The sequence below is a fragment of the Gossypium hirsutum genome, chromosome A04 (genome assembly GCF_007990345.1).
Source record: "Gossypium hirsutum isolate 1008001.06 chromosome A04, Gossypium_hirsutum_v2.1, whole genome shotgun sequence".
Taxonomy (NCBI): domain Eukaryota; kingdom Viridiplantae; phylum Streptophyta; class Magnoliopsida; order Malvales; family Malvaceae; genus Gossypium; species Gossypium hirsutum.
In genome coordinates, this window is record NC_053427.1 from 64,827,185 (window position 1) to 64,852,551 (window position 25,367).

At 31.0% G+C, this 25,367-nt stretch overlaps 1 protein-coding gene across 1 annotated transcript; it reads left to right on the forward strand.

The window, feature by feature from the left end:
- The first annotated feature begins 12,286 nt into the window (after positions 1-12,286).
- Positions 12,287-15,966, forward strand: LOC107899493 (ras-related protein RABC2a). The gene is made up of 6 exons (XM_016825221.2): positions 12,287-12,767; positions 12,868-12,936; positions 14,143-14,208; positions 14,631-14,752; positions 15,109-15,237; positions 15,591-15,966. The coding sequence occupies exons 1-6, from the start codon at positions 12,626-12,628 to the stop codon at positions 15,699-15,701; spliced, it is 639 nt and encodes a 212-aa protein (XP_016680710.2). The 5' UTR covers positions 12,287-12,625; the 3' UTR covers positions 15,702-15,966.
- Positions 15,967-25,367: the final 9,401 nt, after the last annotated feature.

Consider the following 25,367-nt stretch of genomic DNA (forward strand, 5'->3'; position numbering starts at 1 on the left):
AATGCCGGGAACAACTTCGATATCAATAGTTCCGTACAAAATGGAACCAACCGAATTGAAAGAGTTGAAAGCTTAATTGCGAGAATTGACTGATAGACGTTTCGCACAATCGAGTTATTCTCCCTGGGGTGCACCGGTTTTATTTGTAAAAAAGAAAGAAGAAACTATAAGATTGTGCATCAACTATTGACAGCTCAATAAAGTGACTATTAAGAATAAATATCCTCTGACCAGAATAGATGATTTGTTTGATCAGCTGAAAGAAGTTACAGTATTTTCAAAGATAGATTTGAGATCAGGTTACTATCATTTGCGAGTTAAAGACTCTGATATGCTAAAAACTACTTTTCGAACGAGGTACGTACATTATGAGTTTTTAGTTATGCCTTTCGGACTAACGAATACACCTACTATTTTTATGGACATAATGAATTGGATCTTTAGAATGTATTTGGACAGATTTGTTGTTGTATTTATAGATGATATTTTGATTTATTCACGAGATGAAACTGATCAAGCTGAGCATTTGAGAATTGTATTACAAATTCTGTGTGATAAGCAATTGTATGCAAAGTTTAGTAAATGTGAGTTCTGGTTACGAGAAGTTGGTTTTCTGGGGCATACTGTGTCAGCATCGAGTATTCGAGTAGATCTGAGTAAAATTTCAGCAATATTGGATTGGAAGCCTCCGAGAAATGTATCCAAAGTTCGAAGATTTCTGGGACTCGCTAGTTATTACAAATGATTCGTAAAAGGTTTCTCAATGATTGCAACTCCGTTGATGAGACTATTTTAGAAATATGTTAAGTTCGAGTGGTCGGACAAATGTCAGAAAAGTTTCGATCAGCTGAAAGCTTTATTAACTGAAGCTCCAGTGTTAGTTCAGCTAGAATCGGGTAAAGAATTTGTAATCTATAATGATGCATTGTTGAATGGTTTGGGCTGTCTTTTGATGCAGGAAGGAAAAGTTATAGCTTATGCGTTGAGACAATCAAAACAGCATGAAAATAATTACCCAACGCACAATTTGGAATTAGCAACTATTGTGTTTGCGTTAAAGATTTGGCGCCACTATCTGTACAGTGAGAAATGTTATGTTTATTCTAATCACAAGAGCTTAAATATTTGATGACTCATATTTGAATCTACGATAGTGAAGGTGGTTAGAATTGTTAAAAGATTACGAGTTAGTGATTAACTACCATTCGGGAAAGGCTAATGTTGTTGCTGATGCTTTAAGTCGGAAATCTTTGTTTACTTTACGTACGATGAATACCCAGTTAGCTCTTTCTGATGACGGCTTGATTGTAACTGATTTGAAAGCTAGACCGTTGTTTATACAGCAGATTTATGAAGTTTAGAAAGTTGATAATGAAATGTTAGAAAAACGAGCTTAATGTGATTCGAACTCTAATTCAGAATTTCAAGTTGATTCTAATGAGTGTTTAAGATTCAGAGGCCGAATATGTGTTCCTGGAAATTCAGAGTTGATTCAGATGATTTTGAGTGAAGCACATAGTAGTCATTTGTCTGTTCATCTAAGAAGTACGAAAATGTATAATGATCTAAAACAGCTTTATTGGTGGCATGGCATGAAGCGTGATATTTTAGAATTTTTTTCGAAATGTTTAATTTGTCAGCAAGTTAAAGCTGAGCATCAGGTACCGTTTGGTTTATTGCAGCCAATTATGATTCCCGAGTGGAAATGGGATAGAATCACTATAGATTTTGTATCGGGTTTGCCCCTATCTCCTAGTAAGAAAGACGGGATATGAGTGATTGTTGATAGATTGACCAAATCAGCTCATTTCATTCTGGTACAAATGAATTATTTGCTCGATAAATTAGCTGAGTTGTATATTTTCGAGGTTGTAAGATTACACGTAGTACCTATTTCTATTGTTTCAGATAGAGATCTGAGATTTACATCGCGTTTTTGGAAGAAATCGCAATATGCACTGGGTACAAAGCTACACTTTAGTACTACTTTTCATCTGAAAACAGATGGTCAATTCAAGCGAATTATTCAGATACTCGAGGATATGTTAAGATGTTGCTTTTTTTAGTACGAAAGTACTTGGGAAAGGTATTTGCCATTGATTGAATTCGTGTATAACAACAATTTTCAATCAAGTATTAAAATGGCACTGTACAAAGCTTTTTACCGTCGAAAATTTCGAACACCTTTGTATTGGACTGAGCTAAAAGAGAATAAGATTCATGAAGTTGATCTAATTAGAGAGACTAAAGAAAAAGTGAAAGTGATCCATGATAGTTTGAAAGCAGCATCGGATCGACAGAAGTCTTACACAGACTTGAAAAGAAAAGATATTGAATTTCAGATTAGGGATAAGGATTCTTGAAAGTATCTCCGTGGAAGAAAATATTCCATTTTAGCAAAAGAGGCAAGTTAAGTCCGAGATGTATCGGGCCGTATGATATTATCGAGCATATTAGACCGATTGTTTATAGATTATTGTTGCCACTTGAGTTAAAAAATATCCATAATTTATTTCATGTATCGATGCTTCAACGTTACAGATTAGATCCCTCGCATGTGATTTTTCCCTATGAGATTGAGATTCAACCTGATATGACATACAAAGAGGAATCAATTCGAGTTTTAGATCACGAGGTTAAAGAATTGAGAAATAAGAAAATTTCATTGGTGAAAGTCTTATGGCATCGACATAGGATCGAAGAAGCTATGTGGGAGCCCAAAGATGCTATGAGAGAGAAATATCCAAACTTATTCACGGTAAGATTTTTAGGGACGAAAATCCTAAGGGGGAGAGTTGTAATAGCCTGATTTTAGCTAAATCAAAATAGTGGTTTTAGAATCACAAATATGAGATCAAAAAATTATTTTAATATTATTTTTGGTGTTTACAGCACGTGATTATGTATGTGTGAAAGTTTCGTGTGATAATTTTATCGTTTAAGTTGTTAATTTTACTAAAGGACTAAATCGCGTCAAATGCAAAAGTTGCATTCCACTTGTTAAAATTACTTAATTGCTATGGATTATTTAATTAAAGGTCCTTATGTTAATATTAAACCATTTGAGACATTAGTGGACTTATATGGACATATGATTAAGTGTTTTTAAATGTTTTATTAAAGGATATTTAGGTAATTTGGTTATTATTATGATAATAAATAAAAACAAAATGAAAACCATTAGTAATATCATCATCTTCAACCGTGTACAGCAAAGAAGAAAACCATTTTTAGGGCTTGGGAAATTTGGCCATTGCATAATTCAATCGTAAGTCCATTTTGACTCGGTTTTTGATGATTTCTATATTTTTGTGATCATTACTTTGTGTACTAGCTAGCCCGTCCCTAATTTTTGAAATTGTTGATGATTTTGTGAAATTTCATTAATGAATCCATGAGTTTTATGATGTTTGATGATGAATTATGCAAGCTTAATGTTTGATATACATGTTTTATAAAGTGATTTTTGACAAAAATGTCAATTAGGGATTAAATTAAGAAAAGTGTAAATTGAGGGGTTAAATTGTAAAATAAAAAAAATATGGGTTGCTACGGACCTATAGATAATTCGGCCAAGCATGGGTTTTGTCAAATTTATGAGTTTTGTGTATTTATGAAATAGGGACTAAATTGAATAAATGTGTAACTTAGGGGGATAAAGTGCAAAAATGCCCAAATATGTATTTGTGGACTAAATTGAATGTGTTGTTGAATAAAAGAGTTAATTTTGAATGTATATAGATCAAGAACAAAAGAAAACGGATTTAGATCGGGGAAAATCAAAAGTTGACGAATAGTCGATTCCGTTCATTTGTTCTGACTACGAGGTAAGTTCTTATGCAAGTACATGCTTTTAAATTGAATTACATATGTATTATTTTTCATTGAATTGAAATGAGTATGAATGAGCAACTACGAGTAAGAAACGATAGAGTTACAACGTCTAGAACCTTAGGAATGCTTAGGATGCAAATGCCATGACATTAGGTTTATCGAGATTGGATTACATGTAAGACCAGGTCTGGGACATTGGCATTGTATTTTGATTATGTGTAAGACCATGTCTGGGACATTGGCATCGTTATATGATTTCGTGTAAGACCATGTCTGGGACGTTGGCATCGATATATGATAACATGTAAGACCATATTTGGGATATGGCATTGTATGAGCTCTACGAGATATCTGAGTATCCTTAGTGATTCTGAAGAGTTCAACGGGTAAGGTCAAGTCAAGATTAAATATGAGATTGAGTAAGTGATTCAGGCATGTACGAAAGTCATATGTGAATTGAAAAGAATAAGTATTTGATGAATTTACATATAAATTGGAATGAATGTACCTTGAGAAAGGTTTGTGTATCTAAATGTGTTTAGTTATAATTTGATTAGATCATGAGAATTATGTCGATTATGGTATAGATTTAATTGCATATGGCTTACTAAGCTTTTAAAGCTTACTTTGTGTGTTCTTTCTCTATTTTATGGATTATCGAAGCTAGCTTGAACTCAGGGATTGTCAAAAAGCATCATCACACTATCTATCAACTAGTTGGTACTTTTGAAGCTTTGTAATTATGGTATATGGCATATATAGGCTAGTGAGATGTTGATAAGTTTTGAAACATGACTTTAGCCATGAGATTTGGCTTGCAAATGATGTACATGTTGGTGTATGTTTGGCTATTAATTTGGTTTGAGTTATGCAATGATAAGTATATGTGATGTATATATGTTGTCTTGTGTTTTGGTATGTGTTATGGTTGTTGATATGGTTTAATGATCTTGGTATATTGTTTTGTTATGAATTTGGTTAAGAATTTAAGTAGTGAAATAGTTGATTATGAAATGGAATGAAATGTTTGTGAATTGGCATGTTTTGGATGCTTATATTTGTGTTGAAATGGTACTATTTTGATGGCTAGGTGAGCATGAGAAAAGGGTGGCAAATTGGCTTTGCAAATGGCCTATTTTTGTCTACATGGGTGTGTGTCTCAGTCGTGTGCAACACACGGTCATGTTACACGACCGTGTGTCCTCTGGGGTACCCTTCGAATTAAAGTCAGTATACCTTACAGTTTTGACACGGCCTAGACACAAGGGTGTGTCTACTAGTTGTTTGTGGCACACGTGCTGGCACATGGGCGTGTGGTTGGTCGTGTGACCTAAGTTAGTAAACCCCTTAAATTTCACACGGCCTGGCACACAGGCATGTTTTCGACTGTGTGGTACAGGTCAATATGTATGCTCTCTTTTCACACGGCATGTGGCACGGGTGTGTCTGGTAACCGTGTGATGCACACAGCCTGTTCACACGGGCATGTGACCTCTTAAAGTTTGAAAATTTTGTAAGTTTCTCAAAATTTGTGAATGTTATCGGTTTAGTCCCGAACCACTTCTAAGCATGTTTTAAGGTCTTGTAAGACCTTAAAAGGGACAATATGATTGAGATGAATATATTTTGATATTAAAATGCATAAATTTATGTGAATGATGTGTATTGATTGGTAATGCCTCTTAACCCTATTCCGACAACGGATACGGATTAGGGGTGTTACATTCGCCCCTTGAACTGCCCCTTTTTAACCACTACCTCTCTATCCTGGTCCAAGGAAACCTCTCACTTCTTCTAGCAGAACATCAATTTTGCTCCCCTAGTAGGGTCATTTTTCTACAAGTCAGCCTCCTTTCTTCCCAACTGAGATTAGCCAATACCAAGAGACAGGTCCTGAAAGAATATACTCGGACCTATTCTTTTGAAGCTCAAAAACCAACTCTCTTGAAGTCGTTAGACTCCTACCAAATCATGATTGAGGAATCTTGTTTGATTGGTTGTGCCCTTCGTGACTAATGTCACGAGAGCGAGACAAAACGGGCTTAATTAGAGGTGGCCCTAGCATCTCAAAATCAAAAACTAGTTTAAATTCACCAAGCGTAGGAGATTGCAGCTCGTTAGGCTTAAGAATTCGCAGAATCTCCCTCCAGTTGGGAGTCCAAGCACAACTCATTAAAAATGGAGCTTGAGAGCAGGGCTCGTCAATTGGAAGATCAAATCAAGGTGCAAGAGGAGCACCACTTGTTGCACCTAGAGATAATCTAAAAGGAAAATAGTGAAGCCTTGGAGCAATACAAAGCAAGGATTGTGGTGAGGATCACAGATTATTTTCCTAAGCTGAGGTTCGATTACAACCTTCATGCCCAAGTTGTCGTGGACCTCTTTGATATTAGTCATGTGGACTTCAACTGTCTGTGCCAGTTTATCAACGAAAATCCAAACTTTGACGAGATGAACCCTTCTGGTGCTAAATGGAAAGAATTTTAGAAGAAATGGAAAGATTATGACTATTTTTATTCCCATCCAATCCTGAGCCCTCTACTCCTGCTTCAATAGAGGATATTATTGTGAGGAGGAGGAAAACACAGAAGATACGACTGATTTACCTACGGAGGATCATATTTGATTGCCTCTTTTGTAGTACTAGTTTTCTTTATCGTAATGAAAAGTTTCATTCCTTTTCTTTCACATATTATATTTTTTCTATCATTTTTACTATAATCCACTAGTTCTGTACATATCTTTGTCATGCTTACCATCTTCTATCTCTTTTCGATGAACTAAGCCAAATCTAATATAATCATGTGTATAGGGCCTATCTCGTAACTCCTATGTCTAGAGGGTTGACTAAATCAAAACTCTGATACTATTAAATTTGTAACACCCTCTACCCGACTCATTCGTCAGGTCCAAATATCTGATGTCACAATAACTCAAATGACTTAACCAAATTTCTTTTTTTAAATTAAATTATATTCATAATAAACTTATATTAACTAATGATACAACCTTAAACCTTCACTTTCATAATAAATTACAAATTTATTTGGACCAAGGCTCGAAAATGTAAAATGACAGCTACAACCCTAAGGTAGAGCCTCTACGGGTGCCCTTATGTACACATGCAAGCTTCCATAAACCACTTTGCTTTTAGCGTAGTCTGTTTGGTCCCTCTCGAGGTCTTTATCCTTAATCAATCTATGTGTAAGTAGAAAACTTATAAGTTCAAGCGAACTTAGTGAAATCTACTTAGGGAATTTATGAAGAAACATGGAAGCATTCAAATCAGATTTTCACTCCTTGATAATCACATGTAATATTACTAACGGTCTACGTTTGGCAACTACTCAAGTGATTTCTATGTTTGTCTTTCCCATATTTCTCCGCCCTTACAGCATTAAAACATTAAGGCTCACTAGAGATGCAAATACCTTTACTCTTGTTTAAATATCCCCATAGAAAGCTTTCTAATCATAGACAGTTCCTACCTTGGAAACTCAACAACATCATTTCTCTTCTCCTTAGTTAGATTTGACCTTTATTTTTCCTTATCTTTCGGCGAACTTTACTGGCCAACCAGTCCTGGCTTACACTTCTTCTTAAAAGGACCCGGTTCAGGCTATCATACCTTTTAGTTGGGATTTTCCATCATTTTATTAGATGTATAAGACTGTGTTCTAGTGTAGACTTAACCATGACTGTTTACTTTGTATAGGATCTGTAAATTCCATCATAGACCAATGTTTGCTCCTAATACGGATACTCATTTTTATCTAATGAGCCTCATCTCTTTCTACGGATACTAGTGTCACTCATCGTTCTTGTACTTGGTCACACCAACTTATTTTTTTATATGACTTATCACTCCAATTACCCGTGAACTCTACTCTTACCCTTGTCATTCTTCGTGAACTACGGGTTTCCAATTGTAGTCCCCATGTCTTTACGCCATGTTGGACTTCCCATGTTGCTATTCCAATAGGCTACCCCATGTTTTGTGTCCCGGCAGACTATCCCATGTTTAATGTCTCATCAGACTATATTGGTTGTCATAGCCTGACTACAGTCTTATATCCCGAATTCCCCATGTTTACTATCCTGGTGGACTACCCTATGTTTAACGTCTCGTTGGACTATCCCTGATGTCGTAGTGTCTTTCAACTATGGTCTTACACAGTATAACCCCATTTTTAATGTCCCGACAGGCTATTGAAGGATGCTCTAACATCTTTCAAACGTGGTTTTAATCCTGTTTAGCCATATTGGCATGCTTTCACATAATCCCGTAGCATTTTTCAACCATGGTCGTACTCGTTTTTATCATGATGCCATAACATCTTTCAGTTATAGTCTTACTCAATTTAGGAGTATAGCATTTAATTGGTTCCATAGCCTAGCCATGATCTTTCTTATGTACCATTCCTTTCGTATTCCTTCCATTCCTCCATTTCACTATTCTCATACCTTGATGTTCAAATGACGTAGTGTCCCCTCCATAAGGCTCGGAGCTTCGCTCATCATGAGTGCACACAACAACACTGTATGGCAGTATATAATAGAATCATCCATTTTTCTCATTCCTAACTTCGCCTAACCCATAGTTAGTTACCCTTCTCATACCATGAATACACTAATCATACATACCATACATATAAATATATTACTCCAGACAATCATCTACTAACACTATCAATATTTATATGACAATTTCTCATAGCAACATTTAGCATCCAAAAGACAGAATACAGACACTAACATTGTTTCCTTACCCTTGACAGCTTAGCTAGTCCAAATGCGAGAGCCTCCTTTGCCATGGCAGCTAAGCACGACAACCATGTTTTGGTTAAACCAACAATAGTAAATTCTTAAAAACCTAGAACATTAAATTATAAAGAAGCTCCAAGAATCTTATTCTAATTCTTTCTTTATTTCTTAAACACAGAGGCAGATGAGGAAACTTATCAGTTTCTCCAAAACCTCATTACTAGCCTTAAGCCCACACTTCTGTTGCTGCATACAGAGCCTTCTTCATCCGTATCCCCTCCTTCTTCAAGACATCTGAAGAAGATGTTATGAGAGGATAAAATTTTTATCAACAGAATTCAAAAAATTTTGCCTCCAACCATGCCTTATATATACTCCTTAGGCATGATTCTCATTGGTCATTTCCACTATCCATTCTTGATCATTTTGTCTCCCACTTTGGAACCAGTCAGTTCCATCCTAACCCAACCAGCATTGGAATCCAACTAATCAATATTTGACCTCTTAAATTTTTAAATTACTCGTTGAGGTCCCAGAATTCATCAGTCCTCTCGATTTAGTCCTAGCTTCCTAAATTTTTAGTTAATAATGATATTCAGGTGTTACAGTTGGACATAGTTAGGTTGCAAGCAACTCTTATTGCTAAGTTATTTGGCGACCGGATGTTACTCAAAAAGTGAGACATTTTTATGAGTGCTTGCCTAAGATAGGCTTTTAACAAACTCGAAAAGCTGCCGATGGGGAATGAGGATGAATGTTACTTATACTATGTGTAGTGTAACTCAAGAAAACTCTTTACAGATAGTAAGGGACTGCATGGTCACTTCTTGGGTACGGAAAAGGTTAGTTCCTCTATATTCTCAATGAATTTTCTTTGATTCTAAATTTGGAAGCTGGTTATCTAGTAATCTTGCAAACTCTGAGATTGATGAAATTGTGGGAGTGCACTGGAATACTTTATTTGCTATGGCCTGTTGAAATCTTTAGGAATAGAGAAATGAGTTCATTTTTCGGAGGCCCTCTTGTTCATCTATTGATATTATCAATCACAGTATCAGCTAGGCCCAACATGTTAAGGATAATGTTCTTGCTAAAGTAACTATTAAACCAAATGCTTAGATTTAAGTTGGGTGGAAGCTGCCACCTACGGGATGGGTGAAAATAAATGCTGATGATGCGATGATTAATTATGGATCAGATGCTACTATAGCAATCATTATTCGGGATGATGATGGTATGTGGCAGATAGGCTATAGTCGGAGATTTGGAGGATAAACTTTGGGTGATTTATAACAGTCTCTTGATTGCTTGGAATAAAGGATATAGGGGAGTGATGCTAGAAACTGATAGTGTGAAGGTTGTTAAATAGATTGATGCAGGTGAAGGAGAGTATAGCCATAAACCTTTATTAAACTGCATTAGAAATCTTAGCAGCAGAGATTGGGAATTGAAAATCTTCCATATATACAAGGAAGCCAATTATGTTGTAAATTGCTTATGGAAGATGTCAGTAGAAGATGATTTTGTGCTACAAGAGTGGATACAACCGCCCGACAACATATTGTCTGCTTTGTTAGGTGACCTGTTGGGAGTCACTACAGGCAGATTGTGTTCTTCATGATATTAGTTGTTGATGATTAGCTTTGTTCATTTACCAAAAAAAAAAACTTAACAACCAGTGTTATAAGGTTACTACATGTCATTGTTTTTGTTATTTTTGAATTCTTAATATAATATTGTTACACATAGTACCTTCACCAGAATATAGCTCCACCAACACACCTCTATCAAGGGTACTATTCAATCAAAGCTTAGGGAACACGAGAGTCACCACCTCTTATAGTCAAATTACACCAATGGGATTATCATCGTTGTTTACCTACATACCTTACAACCTCATCAATGTTACATCGCTCATCTAACTAAAACCCTTGAAGGGATCAATGGGCTAGCAAGAGGTTGCCACGTCTTTCCTTAATAGGTCCACTTTTATATAAAATCCTTTTCACCTCTATGATGAACACATACAACCTTGTCTCTCTCTTTCTCTCTATCCATGTTCCTATCTTCTTTTACTTCTGAACACTCAACTTACCTACCATCTATCACAATCGTCATATGGCTCTCCGCCCCTCTAAGATGAACTAAGCTCCTTTCTCTATTGTCATCTCTTTCATGCTGATTATTTAGTTCAACAAATATAATAATGCACAGCTAAGGATGGTAACCTAGTGCCACAACTCAACCTTGTTCCGAATTTTATACCTTGTGTTTCAAACGCATTTAAAAAAAATAAAAATTCACCCTAGTGTGGTTGGATTGAGTCCGAATGTTAGATTCAAATATTTTACCGTCAGTATAAAAATTTAAGAACTTCTCTTACAAATTCTTTTTAATACCAATGAATAGAAACAAATTTCTAATAATATATTGTATGCTAGCTGTTTATAATGATTATATCATTCATGAAGTAAAATCAAATTTCGAAATTTGAAATTAAGCTTCCTTTAGGACCAATGCTATTATAATTGTTATTGTATTTATTAGATAAAATGTAAAATTTCTTTCTTCCTTTCTTTTTCGTAAAATTGAAAACAAATTCTTGAGTTTTATAATAAATTCTAAAAATGAAAGTATTGGAGAACCAAACCCTGAATGTTTAATTGCCAATTTGGTGACTAAATATTAAAAATTGATAAATTCATGTTAGAATTTAAAATTGTTACAATAAATTAAATTCAACGATAATATAAAATATGTTTTTCAAAGAAACAACGATGATGGCAATATGATGCATGATATAACAGGAAAAAATTATTATTGAAAATTTTGAATAATAAATATTAATATATTATTTTCTAAAACACAATTATAATTATAATCAGTATTAATAACACTCAATTTGTATTTAATAATTATACATAAAATCAATTATTAATGTTTTGTTTATATAATTTTACATAAATATGTTTATGAGAAAATATCCGTTACATCATAAGTGAAATTTAAAATTTTCACAAGGAGTATGATATAGTAAAAATTTTTAAAAATAAACATATAAAAAAATGAAAGCATAGCAAATTTGTTTATTAGTGTTTTTTTTTATACAATATTGAGGGTAGAAGATAAAAGTTATATAATTTGACAAAAATTTTAACTAGAGCTGAGCTCTATTCAAACTTAACATATTAGTGTTTTATTTAATTTTTAACTATTTATGTTTTTGATAAAATATATTTTTAACTATTTATTGATAATATAATATTTTTTGGATGGAAGCAATCATCAAAAAAAAATTAAAGAACTAAAATCAAGTTATATCACTATACCTACATAAATCTTAAAAGTTTCCTTAAGATTTACAAACAATGTTGAATATAATATTAATCACTTGAATCTACACAAATTTTATCATTAAAAAAATGACTTACTTGAAAATTATATTTCTAAATATAACAAATTATCAATAAAATTATATTAAAAAAGTTATTTTAGCATTATCTATTTCTTGCACACAATTTCGTTTTGTCCCAAAGTAATTAAGGCATAAATCTTTGATTGTCCCAAGAAAGCACCTCTCTACCAGACGGTTGGAGCGTGCAAAACACTCTCAGTTATTCCCGCGTGCCACGTGGGTACAATTCCTACATAATAGTAATAATAATAAAATAAAAATAAAAACAAAAAAGGGAAAAGAATAACGTTGGTGTCAGTTGTGTTGTGTTCCACAGTTAGCCGTTTTCTTTTAGCTTCTCTCTCAAACAAAGCATTCATTCGCTTCGCTCTTTCCTTTTCCTTTTCCTTTGTTTTCCTCTTTTAAAAACAAAAAAAAAATCTTCCCTTATTTTTTTATTTTTTCCTTTATATATATTAACTTTCTTTTTCACTGTACTTTTGATAGAAAGAAGCCATTCATTTCCTCACCCAAGGTTTTCTTTTTTTCTTTTTCTTTTTCTTTTTTTGAGATCATCATTGGATACAACAGATACCTTGAAAAAGAAGTGGAAAAGTTAATAGAAAATTTGAAATGGGATCATCTTCAGGGCAAAGTAGCGGAAGCTATGATCTTTCATTCAAGATCTTGTTGATCGGAGACTCTGGTGTCGGCAAGAGTAGTTTGCTTGTTAGCTTCATTTCAGCTTCTGCGGAAGATCTAGCTCCCACCATTGGTCCGATTTTCTCTCTCTTTTTTTCATTCATTTTTTCAATCCTGGATCTTTGATTAGTAAAAAATATGATTTGGGTTTTTGCTTAAATCTAATGCTTTAGGTGTGGATTTTAAGATCAAGCTGTTATCTGTTGGTGGCAAGAGATTAAAGCTTACCATTTGGGATACTGGTACGAAATTCATGCTAATATTGTTTTTATTTTTCATTTTAGTCTTCCAGTCTCAAATTAGATTTCTTTGTCAAAATCATTCAGTGTCTAATTGAAGTCAGTTGACTGTTTTCCATTTTACATTGGAGAGAGCTCACTTTTACCGACTTAATAGTATAAACTATAAAAATATTTTATAGTCTGTTTTGTTTGCCTCATCCTACATTTTAGTCACTTATATTTAAAATGTTACGTTTTAGTAACTTATGTTATTATTTTGTTACGTCTATTATTTCCCTAACGGTAATCTTACGTGGCAGTCCAATTAAATATTACTGAATCTGCTAATACATTCTTCGTCCGGATGAAGTATGTATTAACAAATTCACTAAATGATTATATATATATTTACGCATATATCAGATTACCAAAATAAAATTTTAAATACTTATACCTAATAAAACATGTTTCTCATTACAATAATAGTATTTTCTAAATAACATATTGTTTTATAATTTTATTTCTTATTTAATATTTTAATTTAATTTTAATAATGCATACTTTATTCGGATGAAGTATGTATTGACAGATTTAGTAATATCTAGTTTGACTGCCACGTAAGATTACCGTTAGGGAGATAACAGAACTTAACGGAAGAGTGATTATTTCGTAACAAAATAATAACATAAGTGACTAAAACGTAACATTTTAAACATAAGTGACTAAAACTTAACATGAAGCAAACAAAAGTGACTATTTTTTGTAGCGACTAAAATTAGATTTCTTTGTCAAAATCATTCAGTGTCTAATTGAAGTCAGTTGACTGTTTTCCATTTTACATTGGAGAGAGCTCACTTTTACCGACTTAATATGTTCATTAATACATTAGTATGACATTAGCATCGTTGAAGTGTTTTTGTTAATGTGTTTTGATCTGCTATGGTTTTTCATGGCCCCAATTCTTCACTCTGCAATATCATCAAAATTTTCAGAAAATATATGTGAAATCATTCATGGTGAAAAGAGGTATACAATTGATAATATATTAATTTGTTAAAATGAGTTTCTGGGTTTTAACTTTGTTGTTAGCTTGATGTTGCTTCTTTAATCTTTTATTAGCTGTCCACTCTTTTTTTTTTTCATTTCTTCATGAAAGCACATTGAAATAATTGTCTTGCAACGTGGAGAAATCATGATTTATTTGTGAAACCAATATGCTTCTTGTAGCTGGACAGGAAAGGTTCAGAACCTTAACAAGCTCTTACTACCGGGGCGCCCAAGGGATCATTCTTGGTAAGTTCATGTTTCCGGCGTTATTCTACTTTCTTGATTTTGTTCAATGGAGCCTATCACCGGTTTCATCTCGCGAATTTCAGCTATCTGATATCATAGCAAAACGGTTTCTTAATCATGTGGCTGATAATAAGGTTAGTTTGATGATGCTTTTCTTCTTGGACTGGTCAAGAAGATGCATTGTGGCTTGATGGAGCTCTACTTTCTGCAATTTCATGCAGTTTTTATTTATGGCACATTTGCATTTGGTTCATCATTTCAAAATGGTGGACTGGATCCTAAAATTTATATTCTCGTCCCGAATAAACTATCAACTGCGATTCTTGTCGATTCCGTTCAAGGGGTTGTGGTAAATATTATATGGTTTGCTCATGAATTAAATTGGCATAATTGTTTGACTTATTTCTTGGCTTTGGTTATAGTTTATGATGTAACACGGAGAGAGACCTTCACAAATTTGTCTGATGTTTGGGCCAAAGAAGTGGAGCTTTTCTCTACCAATCAGGACTGTGTCAAGATGCTTGTTGGAAATAAAGTTGACAGAGTAAGCCTAGTGTCCTTCAAATCCTTTAGAACTAAAATTTGAAGATAAATCAACTCCATTCACGCGTATCCATTGAAAAGGTCAAGGATAGATTAGTTTGTTGTGAAGAGACAATTTCACACTCTTGTGGGACAAAGCTCCTTCATGTTGAAACCTCATGGAACAAAGATGCGAAGAAAAATTTTACCAGTCATAAAGGGGCCATTGCACCCATTAATACTATAAGCTGCTTTGCCTATCGTGTTATCCCCTATAGTCTTTGATATTGCGTTTCTCTTTACTTGAGGACTTATTTTTGAATCATTTTCTGTTAATTTATAGTCTTCTTCATTGTATCTCATTTGATTACATTTCAGGATTCCGAAAGGGCTGTAACTAGAGAAGAAGGCGTTGCACTTGCAAAAGAGCTTGGATCCATGTTTCTTGAATGCAGTGCTAAAACAAGAGAAAACGTGGAGCAATGCTTTGAGGAGCTTGCATTGAAGGTAATTTGTTTCTCTATGTATATAAACAGCAGTTTTGTTCTTCAAATTTCCAGTAATATATACAACTATTTGCGCGTGGGTCAGTTCAAAAACTTTAACTATGCAGTGGGGTTATGTTATATATACATCAATCATTAAGAATTGTAGTTTCTTAACTTTTGAACAGACACAATGATTCTTCATGAATCATGATGATATCAATACGATGTGAATTTATCCAATTCTTTCCAACTGTTGCTATATTACATAGGACAAAGCTGGTACCATGAACAAAGAACCTTTGAATGAGGGTGAAAAAAATAAGAATGGCATAATCTCGTCTTGGTTCTGACCAGTTATGGATTTTCTTACAGATAATGGAAATTCCAAGTCTTTTGGAAGAAGGGTCTTCTGTAGGAAAGAGAAAAATGTTAAAGCAGAAGCCAGAGTACCAGGCTTCTCCCGACGGTGGTTGTTGCTCTTAAATTGCAGCGATATTTGAGTTGTTTTAACATGAAGCCATGTTTGGTGGCTTTAAGCTTCTACCTTAACTGGTTGTGAACAGATTATGTATATGATTTATTGGGTTTCCTATAGTGCTGTTTGCCATAGATTATTGTATCATTACCACTGGAATTTAACTTGTGTAAATTTGTTTGCCTTCTGCTTTTGTCTTGATTAAGTTTTAGTTTGTATTAAAAATCAGATTGATTGTCCTTCATTGATTAATTTGAGTAGATATTGTTTAAACCTTGATGTGATCTATTATTTTAAATTAGAAAATTATAAATTTTTATTTTTCTAGCGATGTAAAATTATCCATTAAATTTTTATAATTAACATTTCTTTTTTAATTGATAAAAAAACTCATTCATTTAATCTTTATTAACACATTGTTGATCTTACATAAGATTTTATCAATTTTAGTTTTGAGAAACTACAGGGGGGTTTGAATAGTTTTCTCTTTTTTTTTTAACATCATTAACCTTTCAGATTAAACTATGTAATAGAATGATAATTCAAGTGTCAAAATGAAAAATAAAAATAGTATGATATATATAGTTCAAGGATCAAATCATGAAAAAAACTTAAAAATAATTCTAGAATCTTTAGAGTCGTATGATTTTGGTAGTATATATAGAATTACTTATGTGGAATTGAAGTGGGATATTGAATTTGATGAAGAAGAATAGTTCTCCCTCTGAAGCTTTTCCCTTTTGTTACACAATCTTGTGGAAGCCCTAAACTTTCGAATAGATTATAATGAGTATAGTAAAGAGAAATTCAACTGTTTATTTAATAGATCTATCAAATAATTGAATAGACGGATAAGATTTAATTTATTATTAAAGTAAATAATTTAAACTGTACCACTTAATTTAGCCATAAGCTTATATGTTAATATATTGTTATTAAATCAAGTATGCCATTTCTTTGGATTTTGTATACTGTTGTTTAGACTTAATGTCCGTTTGAAATTTGAGAAGATTTGAGCAAAAATATTAGACTTAAAAAATGAGCTTGGATAAAAAATTAGACCCGTTTAAAATATAATTCAGGCTCATGCTTGAACATTTACGGCCCAAGCACGGCCCAACCAATTCATTTTTAAGTTTATACTACTTTATATTATGTTATTTTTATATATTAAGTAATTTACAACACAATAAACTCATATCTTAAGTTGAGTTGAGTTTAAGCAAATATAAAATATATTAAAATTATATTTAGGCCGGATGTGGATATCAGCACCACTATTTGTAATGGAGTGGCTACAGCCAAAGTTTATTGTATCATTGCTGCCCAAATTAATTGTACTTTAGAATATAAGTTGATTTCTTCATTGGTTAGATAAGTATGGTCAATTTTATCTGATGTAACTTGTGAAAAATGCATTTTATACATAAAAGCATTTTTCATAAACACATTAATTATATGGTTAAATATTGATGTTTTTATGCTTATGGCCCAAAATTTATTCTTAATTTTAACATTTTAGGTTTTTCTATTCATGTGGTTTAAAGCTTTTTTATTTTAATTTTGTTTCAAGCTTTTTTCTTATTTTAATTTTTACTTTTTAATTAAATATTTTAATTAATTCAACTTATATTGTTTCAATATTTTCTTAAAATTTATTTTTAATTCATATTTTTATTAATAAATATTTTATTTATATAAACAAAATAATAATATGTAATTATATAATGAAATATATATTTATTTATCATTATGCTAAATATATTTTTAATTAATAATTTCTTTATTTATAGAAATAAAATAATAATTATGTAATTATATAATTCAAAATTTATATTTTTTGTATATATCATTATGGTAAATATATTTTATTTTTTAAAAACATAAACTAATTTTTTAATATATTTTCTTGATTTATAATTTTATATGTCCAATATTTATTTTTTTTCACCTACATTAGGGTATGGTAAATTCTAATATTATAAAATCACTTATTTATTTCAAATACCATTAGTTTTAGTAAATATAATTTTTTTTATGTTAAATATTTATTTTTCCATCCTAACCTACAATGTAGGTGAAAATATAATGATATTTGAAATAATTAATTAAAATATTTTACATATAAAAATAAATATTTACTAAAAATAATGATTTTTGAAATAAATAAATAATTTTATAATATTATAATTTGTGGCTATGTAGGTGAAAAAAATAAATATTTCACATGTAAAAATTATGAATTAAGAAAATATATTAAAAATTAGTTGATGTTTTTAAAAATAAAATATATTTAACACAATAATATATATAATATTTTTAATTACATAGTTATTATTTTATTTCTACAAATAAAGGAGTTATTAATTAAAAATTTTAAAAAAACTTGAAAACAACACATTTATAAACTAAAAACATAAATTAAAGATAAAAATTAAAATTAAAAATCTTGAAACAATATGAATTGAATTAATTAAAAATATTAATTGAAAATTGAAAATTAAAAAAAAACCTTAAACAAAATTAAAATAAAAAGTTTCAAATAACATGAATCAAAAAAATTCAAAATGCTAAAGGCAAGAATCAATCTTGAACTGAAAGTTCATAAACACTAATGCTTAACCAACGAACCAGAGATGTGACATGTTAATAGAAAATACTTTTAAAAAACGTGCGCCCATAAAACACTTTCAAGCCACTTAAAAAAATCGAGCTATTTTTCTAAATAATTAATAAATCAGTCCATATTCCTATTTTTTTCCCCTAAAATTTGCATCTACCCCTAATTTTGCCAAGAAAATTGAAAATATTCAAGACTAATATATTTATCATATTACAGCATTCCCCACACTTGTTTTGAACATTATCCCAATGTTCACACGAAACAAAATATCACAAATGCAGGGAAGGGAACAAAAAAGAACTCCCAACTATCTACCGCCATCTCTCCCTCACTCTCTTCATCTTGTCCTTTGTCACCTACTCGTAGGTTGCGACATTTGCAGAAAAGTCAAGTCAAACCCTGGATATATTCTTGACACCAAACTCATAGTAAACCTCAGCATTTGTCCATATGCAAGGTGGTTCTCTTAACAATAGATATCAAAATGATCAAATAGGTCGTCTACTTCTTGTGTGTCGGGCCATCTTTGAGACCAACCGGGAATTCGCGGCAATAGTTAGTCAAGTCAGCTCCCGGAATTGCTCTTAAGATCAAATCTGCATTAAACTGTAGCATGTGTCCAACAGCAAGCATGAAGTCAATCAGGTAGTCAGAGATATGCACTAATTGGGTTGTCAAGTGTTGTGTGCTGAGCCCTCCTTGAAGCCAACTTGAAGCTTGCGGCAGTTGCCGATAGTTAGTCAAGTCAGCCCCTGGAACCTTATCTAAGAACAATTTTGTAGTAATCATCAGCATTTGCTTGAATTCAAGACTTCAATTAATATGGCGGTCCATGAAAAGCTCAAATCAAGCTAGAAATCTGGAATCCGGTTGGATACTTACTTGAGCAGAATAGGAGGCACTTGGCCCTAGTTCTATCATTGAAAGAAACATCGGAAAACATCCTAACTCAGCCACAATTCACCATACCATTTAAGAAAACATTTAAAGAAACATCAAAGCTGCTTAGTAATATTAAGCTAGGATTCATATATGCAAGGCTTTCATTTCCATCTAATTGAATCAATCTAAAAAATGGTAGACTACACAGTTGATCATCTAACTTTCATAAGTTTTTATTTTGGTCACCAAAAACAATTGCAAATAGGGCATTGCCGTTACAAAATGTTTTCATTTTAGTCACATGTCGTTAATTCAATATTATTGTACAGTTATTTTAATTACCCAACTTTAATAAGTTTTCATTTTGGTCACGTTTTTTTTTTAAAAAATAATTTTATTTATCAAAATAAGGAAAAAAAAACCTAGATTTTTATAAAGAATTGAGTTCTTAAGCTATGGAGATAAAACCTAAGTTTTTCATTGTAATTCAATTTCCTATAAAAATTTAGGTTTTTCCCCTTTTTATTGGAAAAGAATCAAAATTATTTTTTTAAAAAAGATAAATAAAGAAAAATAAAAAGATAAATTAGTTTTCCCTATAAAAACTTAATTTTCTGTAAAACCTCAAGTTTTTCCTTTTTATAAGAAAAAAACTAAAATTATTCTAATAAATATATATATACATATATATATAAGATAAAATGTTTTTTCCTATAAAGCACTAAGTTTTTCTTATCAAAACCTAGCTAATTCCCTATAACACCCTAGATTTTTTCCTTTTACTAAAAAAATAATATTAATTCTAAAAAATAAAATGATTTTTTTGATGTAAAAGCTCTTTCTTTTATTTAAAGCCTCAAAATTTTCCTTATAAAACTCATTTTTTACTGAAAAAACTAAAAATAATTCTAAAAAAGGAAAAAATAAAGGAAATTAAAAAGATAAAAATAAGTGACAAAAATGAAAACATACTAAAGTTAAGTGGCTAAAATGAAAGTACAATAACATTTAATTAACGTTGAGTGACTAAAATGAAAACATTTTGTAACAATGGTGCCTATTTGCGAATTTTTTGATGACCAAAACGGAAACTTAATAAAGTTAGATGGCCAATTGTGTAGTTTACCAAAAAAAAACCTTCTTTATCACTTGTTTGTGTTCAATTCATATTAGTTAAGAATTTTAAATTTGTGTTTATATTTGTTTATTTAAAACTATATGTATTCATGTTCGTTTGTTTAAATTAAACGAACATGTTTGTGAATATGTTTGTTTGTTTAAAGTCGGAGAGATTTATGCTGCTATTTTAACTGTTATATGTCAAATTTTTTATTGTGTGAACACATTAAAAAGTTAATAACCTTGTAATATGTTATATATATATGATAAATGTAATGATGCAATTTTTAAGTAAATAAAATTAAAATTAAAATTATTATGAAAGAATATATGAAATATGATATAATTTTGGGTAAACTACTTAGTTGGTTACCCAATTTTCGAGGTGCTTTCATTTTAGTTACACAAAATGAAATTCTTGCAATTTCATCACTCAACTTTTAGGGCGCTTTCATTTTAGTTACCCAACTGTTAAATCTCTAACAGTAGTAAATTTGTACACACCACATCATGTGACACTTTCATTTTGGTCACCCAAAAAATATCTTTTTTTTTTAATGTTGGGGTAAAAAGCATTAGGGATTAAAGTGAAAAAGCGGTAGAAACTAAAATAATACTTTAAAAATTGTCAAATTACACTTGTTTGCCCTATTACCGGAAGTTCTAAATTTTTTTCAATGTTGAAAATTTAAATTTTAAAACATCAAACTCAATTAAATAAGGTATTGAATTTTTTTTATCCCTTAACAGTGTCAACTGATTTATTTTTATAATATTGAAAATAATTAAATCAATTAATTTATTCTCCTTTTAAATCTTACAATTTAATTTTATGTTTGCAAATCAAAATCAACTCAAGTAAATCATCTTTAATAATTGTATATGAAACCTAAATTTCTTTTGATTAAATGATCTCGAGTCTTTCATACTGAGCTAAAAGTAAAGGAAAATCAAAAGAAATTTAAGTTTTGCATACAATTATTAATTATGAGTTAGCGAGTTGATTTTATTAAGAATAATATGAAAACATAAAATAAAAATTTAAAATTTAGAAGTAGATTAATTTAATTAACTTCAATGTTAAAATAACAAATCAATTACTATTATCAATGGATAAAAAATTTTCAACAATTTATTTATTTGATTTGTATGTTTTAAAATTTAAAATTTCAATATTGCAAAAGAAAAAAAAATTTAGAATTTTCGACAATGTAATAAGCAAGTACAATTTGACAAAATTTTTAATGCTTTATTTTAGTTTCTATGTCTTCACCTTAATCCTTAATTTTTTTTATCCCAATCAATACTTTAAAAAATGATATTTTTTGGGTGACCGAAATGAAAGTGCTAACATGATGTAACAAATGTAGTTAACCGTTGTTAGAAATTTAACGGTTGGGTAACTAAAATGAAAGTGTCTTAAAAATTGAGTGGAAAAATTGCAAGAATTTCATTTTGGACCCAAAATGAAAGCGCTCTAAAAGTTGGGTGACCAATTAGGTAGCTTACCTTATAATTTAAGACATGATAAAATAATCAAAATACATTTTCATGGTTTCATAAAAAAATATATGCAAAAGACATAAATATCATATGTACTAAAATCTACATGAAACGAATCGTTAACATATAAAAATTTATTTAAATTTATATTACTTTGAAGACAAAAAGTAGCGCAAATACAATATGAACATATGTTGTTTTTTTTTGTACAAATTGAATCCATATGAATATTTATGTAAAATATGATATAAATTGATAAGTAATATGAAAAAAAATAAATTGTCTAAATTGAATAATTGTGAAAATTTATATAAATTAACCCGTTGCATAAAACATGTTTTCCATCACAAGAACCCTCAGCCTCCTTGCAACATGTAAAAAGCCCAAATGATCTGGATCAAGCCCTCTCCATATAGTATAAAACAACCCCACCTCAGCCATATTCCTTACTTGAGATAGAGGATAAAATAGCCTGTGATCACCCACCAAGACACCCCTACCAGTTGCCTAGGTGCCACCTAATAGCTTCTGAGCAAATCGCAGTCGAAAGAATGAAAAGGAAAGTGGAACCTGACCCTAAGTAAGTATAGTAGGAGGTAGAATCTTGTCCTTTTTCCCCTATATTTAGGCCCAAAAACTTAGATGAGGGGATAAGACCCCTTAGGTATGCTAAATTCATACTTGTGGTGCTTTTGGGCAAGCCCCCGGCACCTCAACAATCTCCTTATCTCTAGATCTGTGGTGGTGCACTCGTAGGAAGCATTGACGATAGGTTTGCTTTCCATCCAATAAACCCACTAATCTCCAACCATCTTCTAGGTGTTCCGGGGATTGGTTTACAACTTTTTCTAGCTATAAATGTCGAAATAACATAGAGAAAGAGACGAAAAAGCAACAAAAAAGTGATTTTACCCTCAAATCTTAGGCAAAAGACCTCAAAGTAAGAAAAACAACACACAAGAACACAAAAGCTAGAAAATCAAGCCCTTGAGGATCAACAACATAATGTTAGAAAACCAGAGAGAAAAACTCAAAATTTTAATGCGACATAAGTAGCTTCAAGCTTGAAGAAGGAGAAAATATATAGGTTTCTCAAAATGGTGCATTTTGTCGTTTATACGATTCGAGATTTCATAGCCAATAACACTTGGACAAGTGTCTCATGAAAGGTTGTGCTGCATCATTATTCCAACTCCCCATACACAATTGTTCAGCTTTGCATTAAATATGGATATTCTGCAAGCTTTGAGGCAACCCTTCATCTCTAGAAATGTACCTAGTACACATAAGGACCAATTTCCAGTCTTTCGAGCCAATTGTCACCATACCACCTGTAGCGATTGTTTACAGATAGTTTCAAGGCAGGCCACTTAATAACCTACCTTTTAACAAGGCGGACAATTGTTATACCCCTACTCGGCCTAAACATATGGCATCATGAGAAGCTACATAAGAAACACTTGTGGACGACCCTCCACCTTGCACTACCAAACTGGTCACTAGGTGAATAGCCACTTAGATAGACTACCTGCTCTTAGGCCATCCGCTTTTAGCGAGAACATTCTAATCTCCAAGAAGGACGCCTGAGGCATAACAACCTCGTACTACCTCAGTAAAGAGAATATCAAAGTAATACCATGCTTGATGATAATCAACGTGTAACCAACCTGCCATCTAGTCGAACACACGTTCCCCACCAACCCAAGATTGTTGATAACATGACACAAGTGGAAAAAGAACCCCCGCCTATAAAATACTTTGAAGAACGAGGAAGAAAGGATCGAATCTTTGACTCCTTTACTAGCCCTAATCCTTTATCCTTAGCATACAACCTCCTTATCCTCCTTATCCTCCTTCTCAACCTCTTTATGCTTTTTTGGCTTTCTGCTTATTTAGGTGAACCAACCTCATTTGCACTACCACTTTCTCCTCTTTGTCTCCCTTTCTGATACCCAATATCAACAAACATAAACATGACACACATGCATAATGTGTCAAAATATACATATGACTAATTTTTAATGTCTGAAAATTATATATATATATTTATAAAAACATGGACATGACAAAGTTATGTTAATATGAGATGAATTGAGACATTATATGGTCAAGTGAAAATAATTAAAACAAATAACATGAACACAACACTAAATTTATAAATGCATCAAAATATACATAAAAGTAATTAATAACGACTAAAAATTCAAAAAATAACATGAACATAAATCTATATATAATTATTTAATAAAGTTTAAAAGTTAAATAAGTTGTTATTTACATTAAAAATTATAAAGCAAACTCTTAGTGTATATTTTTCTTTTTCTTAAGATTTTCTTAATATACCATAATTGTCCATCTTAAAATCTTTAATTACATTATTAATGCATCTAAAAACTAGACCTCCGGATAGCTTTTATATGTAGTTACAGATGTTAATACATAACAACAAAATTACATCAAAGAATATAATAGATGGAGGTGTTCACGGTCGAGTGGCCTACCCGATGTAGTCGATCTAACCCGTTTTAAGTTAGATTTAGATTTAGATTTAATTTTTTATTATCTAATTTTAGTCTAACTCATCTTGTTTCACTATTCAAAAAATAATACAATATAAAATATAAAATAAAAAATATTAATATTAATATATTTTTATAATTAAATTTCTTAAAAATATTTTTATGTATTAAAACAAATTTTTTGGATGGATTGAATTAAACTTAAACTTAAATTTAAAAAAACTTTTAGGGTCCGTTTGTTTACATGTAAAAGATTTTACGGAAAATATTTTCTGCATTTTCCTGTGTTTGTTTCACAGAAAATAATTTGATCAACGGAAAACGACTTACAGATCAATGTAAAATAAACCCTTTTCCCTGTAAAATGACTTACTATTTTGAAAAGCTTAAGTTATTTTCCAGAAAAGAGCTCATCTATAGATAATTTTATTTTTTTATAAAAATTAACTTAAATATAATTTTAATTATTATATTGATAATAATTTTAATTTTAATTTTTAAAACTATTTAAAATATTATATTTTTCAATATTATTAAATAGACATATTTAATTATTTATATTTAGTCATATAATAAATTATTAATATAATAAATATAATTTATTATTTTAATAAATTACTTAATATTTCAATTTTATTTTAATAATTAATTTTAAAAATAATAATTTTAAATAATATTATTCACATATTATTAAAAATATTCAATATTAATATTTTAATAATAAATATTTATTGCAATTATAAATATATTAATAATAAATGTTTTGTAGTGTAAAGGTTAAAATATGTCATAAGTCTATGTACACTTCACAGATTTGTAATTTAGTTTTTGTACTTTTATTTTCGAGAATTTAGTCCCTTTACTTTTCAAATTTGAAAATCAAGTCCAATTATTGACATCATTAATTTTTTTGTTAATTTTGTTGATGTCACATTTTTAAAAAAAAATACTCACTTAGTAGTCATGTAATTAAAAAATGACGTTGTAATGAATTTGAATTTAACATAATATTTTTAATATATGCAAAA